This window comes from Capsicum annuum, chromosome 7, assembly GCF_002878395.1.
Source record: "Capsicum annuum cultivar UCD-10X-F1 chromosome 7, UCD10Xv1.1, whole genome shotgun sequence".
Classification (NCBI taxonomy): Eukaryota; Viridiplantae; Streptophyta; class Magnoliopsida; order Solanales; family Solanaceae; genus Capsicum; species Capsicum annuum.
In genome coordinates, this window is record NC_061117.1 from 197,519,696 (window position 1) to 197,529,240 (window position 9,545).

At 27.0% G+C, this 9,545-nt stretch overlaps 1 protein-coding gene across 2 annotated transcripts; it reads left to right on the forward strand.

The window, feature by feature from the left end:
* The first annotated feature begins 5,840 nt into the window (after positions 1-5,840).
* LOC107878295 (zinc finger protein CONSTANS) lies at positions 5,841-7,509 on the forward strand. Of its 2 annotated transcripts, none has more exons than XM_016725230.2 (2): positions 5,841-6,731; positions 7,006-7,509. In XM_016725230.2, exons 1-2 carry the CDS (start codon positions 6,249-6,251, stop codon positions 7,264-7,266), a joined length of 744 nt encoding a protein of 247 aa, XP_016580716.1. In that variant the 5' UTR covers positions 5,841-6,248; the 3' UTR covers positions 7,267-7,509. The 2 variants fall into 2 exon arrangements, with proteins under 2 accessions (XP_016580716.1, XP_016580717.1); XM_016725231.2 differs by having other exon boundaries at positions 5,849-6,731; positions 7,030-7,509.
* Positions 7,510-9,545: the final 2,036 nt, after the last annotated feature.

A 9,545-nucleotide genomic window follows, 5' to 3' on the forward strand; every position in this document is an offset into this window, starting at 1 on the left:
CCGACGTTCAGCGACGGCGCCGGGGACCGGGCCGGTACGCTTGGGATGGAGAGGGGGGTAGAGAGAGAGAGAGAGGGAGAAGGAGAACCGGCGACCGGAGGCCGTAGCCGGCGATCTGATCAGCGCCGGCGACCGTCGGTCGGAGCCGGCGGCCGGATCGGGTCACAAAAGTGAATGTTGTGAACTATGTTTCATATTTTTTTTTCAGGAAAAAACGTATGACAACATGTATTATGTTATGTATTACATATATTTAAACGTATTAGATATTACTTCAATGTATTTTTAACTTATAAGATAATGTACGTTACAGTAAAACTATAAAGTGTTCAAATTCAATATCAGTTTAATATTATATTTGTTTCTACACGTTTAACAAAAAAATAAAAGGGAAACTCAATATCTACAAAGAATTAGTTTGTAACAGTACAGTAGTGTGTTAGTAACTGGAAATCATTTTTTTTCAAAAATAAGAAGACATCCATAAAATCTGCATTAACATCCATAAAATAATCTTGGAATTGTTTTACATCAACTACAAAAATAAGAATTAGTTCTTTCAATTCCGACTATTATAAAACATTGCTGCCCTAAAACATCCTCTCCAAAATATTCCTTTATCTCTTCACCGAAAATACAGTTACATAAGCTCAAAATATGCAATGGGTGTGGTGGGACTTTATCAATTTGGTATTTCATGCCCTGGAAAAAAAAATACAATAATTAGCTAACAGTTACCCATTGTATGAAGGTCATTTATACTTTCAAAAACTAAAACAGACCCACATTAAACAACTGTTAGTGATGTAAACTTATACATTTACAAAAAAACTGCTTTAATGTATAATAAAGTCAGACCAGTAAAAACACTGCAGTAACACATGTATGAGGTTAACTTATACATCACAAAATTAGTATAAGCTGTTAGACATGTATGATGGATACTTATTCATTAAAAAATAACTTGTATTAATGTATAATAAAATCAAGCCCTAAACACTCTAGAGTTACACATGTATGAGGGTAACTAAAACATCTAAAACTTCTTATTATAATCTAAAAAAAAATAACATATAAACATGTATGAGGGTAACTTATACGCCTAAAAATTCCAAACAGAATCATAATTAAACAACATAAACAACAATTATACATGTATGAGGGTAACTTATACATATCAAAATTAATATGTAACAATTTATATCAGACCAAACATATCAGACCATACATGTAACAATTTGTATCAGTCCAAAACATAAACAACAATTATACATGTATGAGGGTAACTTATACATGTCAAAATTAATATCAGCTTTATTAGAATGTATAACCTATAGAAAAATATTCCAGAACACCTACATTATACATTACTGTGATGAAAGAACTTATGTATAATGTCTTATTATATATATGTCAAATTATACCTAAATTCATAATAAATATCTTCGGAAGACGTGATCGGCCGGAATCATCAAATTTCTTTTTACTTGCTTTTAAACTAGACTTCTTCGATTTAGAAGCGGTCTTATCCTTCAATTTCTTCATTGTAACGGGGTCGTTTCTGTGCTTTGAGCGATTCTTTGCGAATTTCGGATCTTGTTCATCAAAAGTACCAGGAACAAATGCAAGTGACATATCTTTTTCATTTGAATCTAACTGAGTAATTCCTAAACTAAAATTTGGAGGATAATCCATTACCAATTAACACTATTTTAACTTAACAGTAGTGTTAAATTGAATAACCAAACAAGAAAATCAAAGATCTAACTTGTACTATATAAAAAATAACGAAAAAAATAAACTACTGAACTTGAATATGATTGAACAATACAGAAATTTAAACATGCAAACAAATAAAACATGAAAAATCCCTGATTTGGTAAAATTGAACAAAAAAAATTTCAAAAATTAATGAAGTAAATAATTAAAAACAGTTAAATCTTGATAACTTACAAGTTGGTAATCACTATACAACTGGTACTTCAATTTTGCCAAAAAATCAGGGTTTAAAAAATAGCGTATTAAACGGATGGATAATAGGAGCAATGGAGTGAAAAACGAAAGTCAAAAGAAGTGTTTAACATGTATAATATTTAGGAGAGAGAATTTATTAAATAAGAAAAATTTTATAATTATTTTAAAATTTGTGTAAATACTTTACCAATTTGAGATTTAATGTAATTATATAACTTTAACTTGTATATATATATAATTTTTAGTTAATTAAATTTCACTTGTGAGTCATTTCTAAGTGGATTGAGCTGGCCTTATAAGTCAAGTTCATTCCATTCGAGGAATATCTCGATTCATAAAATATTTTTATTTATTTGATTTCACCAATCAAATCTTCGGATAGGTTGTATAAGAATAATATATATTCTATATTAATAATATTTTCATTGATTATGCTTACATTATTTATCTTGATATGCATTTTTTGGGTCTTGAATATTAAAAATTGTATGCATTACATAATTTCTATATAAAAATATTTGTTAACAAATATATCTTTCATAAATATAATGAAAATAATATTTTGACGTAATTATATCTATAATCATATTAATATATGAATTAAAATTCACTGCTTTATAAATATCTAGATTTTCTATATTAATTATACACATCTTAATATCAAACAAGATATATAACTAATACAAGTTTTAATCATGCATCAATAAAACTAATATATTCATTATTATTTGTTAAAGTACTCTACCAAAAAAATCCCTATATACCACTGTGTTATTGACATAAATATAATTGATACTCCCTCCGTCCTACAATATCCCCGGTCCCTACCGTGTATTACCTTCATCTCATATTAATTATTATTTTTTAATATGCATATTAAAAAATTATAAATAAAAAATAATTTATAATTTATTTTTTAAAAATAAATAATTTTATTTTCTATTATATAGAAGAGGTGGTTTCGACCACCTCTTCGTGAATTTATTTTTTTATTCTTATTATTTATTATATTACATCCTAATTGTTTCGTGATTTATTATATTATTCCTACTTAATTATTACAAATCATTTATATATTAGAATTAATAATATTTTTTTATTATAAAATGTGAATGTATTTAAAAAAATAAATCAAAAATTATATAAAAATTAATTAATATTTTTTTAATTAATAAAATAAATAAATAATATAAATATAATTATTTTATTTGTTTTAGCAAGATCGCAAAGTATGATCAACATGAGTTGTGGTTCAGTGGATAAGGCTGATCCATTTTTAACCAGAGATTGAGGGTTCGATCCTAGATATCGAGAAAATTCTGTTGGGAGTACTGCTAGTTTAATGAGCCCTGTAATACACGATTTAAAGTAATTTGGGCTTCAATGCAGGTATTAAATACTGAATAAAAAATTAAAAAAAATTAATCGAGATTCCAATACAGACATCGAATATTGTATAAGAAATTAAAAAAAAATAAAATCACAAAGTATGAAAGAGTAAAAGGTACACTGAATGAGAAATAAAAAAAGAAAAGAAAAGATGACAAAGTATGGGAGTATTAAATTGAGAGAATGTGGATGGAAGAGAAGTAGCCAAGCAAATGACACATGGGACAATCTGTACCTTGTATAAGAATTTCAATTCCTAGGCACATAATTAATCCAACCCCCTACCCTACCCTACCCTACCCTACCCTACCCTACCCTACCCTACCCCATACCCAATGATGTGATTTTCCATAGGTGGGGCCCACACCCTGTTCCCCACCAATTCAAATTCCTCAACAGTTGCCCTTCAGGCGCATATCACGTGGCCCCCATTACTCCACGTCGGACAAATCAGAATCTTCATCCAACTCTATATCTCCACCTAAGCTCACCCAACCCCACCACATACTACATGCAAAAATATCCTGTACGTTCCAAGGAAACATCTCTTCCCGAGCCACACTTGTATTTAAAATAATTTTTAAATATTTATGTGATTATAAATAATTTTAATTTTTTTTTAATTTTAATTTATAAGACAATTTTAATATTCTATTTGTTTTTTTACTTATCATAATTTCTTTATGAATTAATAATATAAATTTTAATTAATATTTAAAATTATTTTTATATTAAATAAAAATTATAATTTATAATACTTTCTCCATCGTATTTTATCCGTTTTTATATGTGTTAATTTTTTGTTGTCCATTTTAAAAAAGAAGCACATTTTTTATTTGATAATTATTTAAAAATATTATTTTATTTTTATCTTTACTAATTTTACTTATAAAATTTTACTTAATTAAAAATAATATTAATACATTTTTTAATATTCGATCAAAATATATCACATAAAATAAAATAAATATGAGTATTTTTTATATAATTTTTTGAATATTTATATAATTTTAACTTTAAAAGTTGATTAAATAACTCTGTGAATACAAAGCCATGACGATTATATTGAAACACTCTAGGTGCATCACCCGTGTCAGCATGGACCCAACACTATAAATATTTTTTAGCAGTAAAATTTGATATTGATGAGATACAAATATAATGTACATTAATTTAAATAAATATTATTAATTATGATATATAAATGACTTATAATTATTAACTAAGGGTAATATAGTAAATTATAGAGCAATTAGGGGTAATATAGGCAGACATGTCATCTATTTTTTTAATTAAATATTATTAATTTTTTAATACATAAATGACTTATAATAATTAATTAGTGATGATATAGTAAAATCATGGTTAAAGAAGTTGAAACAAACGTCATAAATATCTATTTTTAAAATTAAATATTATTAATTCTAATATATAAATGACTTATAATAATTAATTAGGGGCAATATAGTAAAAAAATATTATTAATTTTAATATATAAATGACTTATAATAATTAACTAGGGGTAATATAGTAAATCACAGAGCAATTAGGGGTAATATAGGCAGACATGTCATCTATTTTTTAATTAAATATTATTAATTTTTTAATATATAAATGACTTATAATAATTAATTAGGGTGATATAGTAAAATCACGGTTAAAACAATTGAAACAAACGTCATAAACATCTATTTTTTAATTAAATATTATTAATTCTAATATATAAATGACTTATAATAATTAATTAGGGGTAATATGGTAAAAAAAGTATTAATTCTAATATATCAATAATTTATAATAATTAATTAGGGTTAATATAGTAAATTACAAAGCAATTAGGAGTAATATAGGCAAACATGTCATCTATTTTTAAATAAATATTATTAGTTTTTTAATATATAAATAATTTATAATAATTAATTGGAGATGATATAATAAAATAACGATTAAAGCAGCAGAAATAAACGTCATAAATTTCTAGTTTTTAATTAAATATATTAATTTTAATATATAAATGACTTATTATAATTAATTAGGGGTAATATAGTAAATCACGGAGTAATTATGGATAATATAGTAAATGATGAAACACTGGTCGAAACCAGTGCAGGCAAACATGTCATCTATTTTTTTAATTAAATATTATTAATTTTTTAATACATAAATGACTTATAATGATTAATTAGGAATGATATAATAAAATTACGGCTAAAGCATTTGAAACAAACGTCATATATATAAATATATTTAATTAAATATTATTAATTCTAATATATAAATGAGTGATAATAATTAATTAGTGATAATATAATAAAAAATATTATTAGTTTTAATATATAAATAATTTATAATAATTAAATCAAAATAATATAATAAATCACGAAATAATTAGAATATAATATAATATATAATGAGGATAAAAAAATAAATCCCTACCTCTTCTATCTATATAATAGAAACATGAATGTAAATTAACTGTTTGACTCTTATTTGAACGGTGTCACTTAAATTGGTACAGAGAGAACAGAAGAAGCCCCTCACGTACCTACCACCTGTCACTCCTTCTCACCATTCACCGCTTTTTATACGTTGTCGTTTTATACTCCACAACACGCATTCCTAGGTCTTTCTCGTTTCACAATTCCCATTACATTTATACCCCTCACCGTTGTGCCTCAGAAAGAATTGGTATTTTTTGTGATTTTTGTTCAAAGTAAAGGAGATTTATCTTCGAACTTTCTTCTTTTTTCTCTCTCTCTCTCCCTCCCTCCCTCCACTTTCTCTTTCTTGCGTCGAAGTTGTTGCCTGTATTCTTTTGTTTTCTCTTCTTGAATTTGCTGCAACAATTTCTCTCTTGGGTTTTGTATTGAAATATAGTGAAAAAAATGAAATCTTGTGAGCTTTGTAAGGGATTAGCTCGGATGTATTGTGAATCGGACAACGCAAGTTTGTGTTGGGACTGTGATGCGAAGGTTCATTCTGCAAACTTTCTGGCAGCTAGGCATTCTAGATCTTTGCTGTGTCAGGTGTGTCAGTTACCGACGGCATGGTCAGCTGCCGGTCCCAAGCTTGGGCAGACGGTCTCTGTATGTGATAGGTGTGTTGATGGGTACTATCATAGGGATGAAATGGAGGAAAGTGAAAGCGTGAATAATGGAGAAAGTTGGACCAAGGATGAGGATAGTGATTATGAAGAGGATGAAGCCGATGAGGAGGAAGTTGATTCGGAGGATATTCAGGTCGTTCCCTGGTCAAATATGACTCCTCCACCGCCGGCTAGTTCAGCCACTAGTGAAGATTCATCCAATGTTCTTACAAATATGTCGTTGAAGAGAATGCGTGAAACAAATGCGGATCTTCATTCAGATGTATGAACTTTTTTCAACTTTAATGCGATTTTTTTTTTTTCATAATTTTATAAACATAACATCTCTGTTTTAAATACTTGAAATTTATTTTCTTGTTTTTGAAGTTTTCTTAAAACCTCTTTTCTAAATATTTGAAGTTAATTATAGTTTTTTTTTTTTGTGGTATTATAAACATAAAGAAGTCTTTTCTAAATACTTGAAACTTTCTATTGGATTTATTTTCTCATTGTTGATGTTTTCGTAATATTATAAAGATAAAACTTGTTTTTAACAGGACGATAAGTGTTCATCATGTCAGGAGAAAGTTACATCACCAGCAACAGCTGTTGTTGAGTCATGTTCGACAAGAATGAGAAAGGCGGGTAAGATTCAAAGAAGGGAAACAGATGGGTTAACGGCACCGGAATGCACAGCGGTGATAGAGTTCATTAAGAGAAATAATGGGCAGAAGATGAATTCCAATGCTACCATCGCCGAGCTATGTAGACTGAACGAGGATACAAGGACCGTTCATTTGGAAAGCTCGGAGACATAATAGCCGTCTGATTGACCTGACCATTCCTTTCAATTTACGTTACGTCATTTCTACTTTTTACTTTACCTCCTCAAATCTTGTAGTCGGTTTAGGATAAGAGTTGTTGATTTGTTCTAGTACTAATCTAATCTTGTTAGGGATAGGATCATTTTCTAGTATTTTATTTTTATTATTTACTGTATGTAATATGCGTAGGATAATATTTTTATTTAAAAGAGAATGCCTTTAAACACATTTGTAACATATGGATGATTTTTTTTCTTTCCTTTTAGATAGCGATTTTAATATATTTACTGGCCTAAAGTTAAATTTTAATATAAATTTTTTTTAATGCATGTAATAAAAATATCATAAGTAATTTAGAATTATTTCCTTGCTTTTTATTAATTTTTTGTGTCTAATATTCTTAAAAGATATTAATTATTTTACTTCACATAATCGTATTATTATTTACAAAAATAAAAATTAATTTTAATTAATAAAATATTAATTATTTAGTTACACTGCATTATTTTGAATATTATTATAAAGTTACTATTTATTAATATAAAGATGAAAAAATTTAAAATATTTTTAATATAGTGAGATAGTTTTTTTTCTTTTAATTTAAATTTTATATTTTATAATTTTAATATTATTATAAATAAAATTTATATTAAATATTTTGGTTTCTCTGAATGTTTGAGACATTAAAGCAAACGATTTATTAAAAATATCTTTGAATCAATACTGATAATTAGTCGTAACAAAATAATCAGACATACGTACAGCAGTCTCGGAGAGTAGGATAAGGACTTATATAAATCCAACCCTCAACAATAACACAAAAATTTTAGATAACCAAACAATTACACTGTAAAAAAATTTCATATCTACAATAGTTTAATTTGTGTTCCCATATTTGTATTCCTTCCCAACTTTATCACCAGTCTACTTGTAGAGCGTAAACAAGATTTTGAATTATTAGCAATTGGTGTTTGAGGTGTTCAGTTTTTGATTAAAGCATTTTTACAAGATGTCGCCTGCTTTCTATGAGCAATTGGTGTTAAGCAAGTAGAACGATAAGCTTAAACAGAAAAAACAATGTAAAACTAACATAAATTTTAACAAGTTTACCTTTGATTATTCTTTATTTCTACTTTCTCCTAAATTACGAATAATTTCTTATTTTATAATTTTCGAATACGTAATAAGTATCGAAATATATAACTTTAAAGTTAAAAGAGATACATAATGTTGAACTTAAGAATGTAACAGTTAATTACTCAATTTTTTTTTCGGATGCATAATTAGTATTCGAATACATAATTCTAAAGTTGAGATATTTAATTTTTAAAATTATTTGATCGAGATACATAATATCTTAATAGATCAAAGGAAGATACATACGAAAATTTAAATATTTACAGATGTATTCAGCTATTTTTAAGAAGAAAAGATTTAAGTAATTTACAAAAAAAAAAATGAATTTTTTTTATGTAATTTGATAAAAATAAGTTAGTGATATTATGTACTAATTTTTTTCAAAATGCAATTTTGTGACTAAAGAAGTCCAGTGCGATGCTTCCTTATGAACTTCTTTCATTTCTCCATTCCATGGGTTCATTTTTTGTTATGATGGTGACCCTGAAAAATGAAAAATGTTAGCTCTTCGATGAAACCAAACCTTCTCATGACTAAAGAAGAGCGGGATTACTTATTTTTTCCTTTTTTATTTGAACCTGAAATATAAGTGATTTTTAATATTTTGTCACCAACCAATAATTGCAAAGTATTTTTAATTATTTGCAATGTACATAACAGTATTACTTGGTACTAGAAACTTCTGATGAAATAAAGAAGAAGAAGGTATTTAAGAGGGACCCTTTGTGCAGAAGAAACCCAGCATGAGTGGTTTGTTAAGAAGTATTGGTTGCGCCACTCATTTTTAAAAAAATAGTACAGAAAGCTGCAAGCTCCTATAACACACAATTTTGAGAATCCTCACCTTTTTCCACAATAAGAAATTATAGCATCAGTAATATGGGAGTGGTTCAAATTCAACAAAGGCCAGATGAATGGCTGAAAACTTTAGCAATTGCTCAAAATACAGTATTCAAAATTGTCTGCGTTTGACAAACAAACACCACATGTTTTCATTTTTTATTTTGCTTTTAATATAAATCACATACAATGATGACTCGTTTTCAAGAGATTAGTGAACCTAATTTGTTCTCTCTTTATTTGGACCCCACAAATGATATTTACTAGTATTACTCTTATTTTAATTGAGGCATCTG

What these genes read in the sequence shown, in the direction of transcription:
- LOC107878295 (XM_016725230.2), top strand. Translation starts at nt 6,249, where the DNA reads ATGAAATCTTGTGAGCTTTGTAAGGGATTAGCTCGGATGTATTGTGAA. An exon ending in ATGCGGATCTTCATTCAGAT is followed by an intron (nt 6,732 to 7,005) that starts GTATGAACTTTT and finishes TGTTTTTAACAG; the next exon opens with GACGATAAGTGTTCATCATG.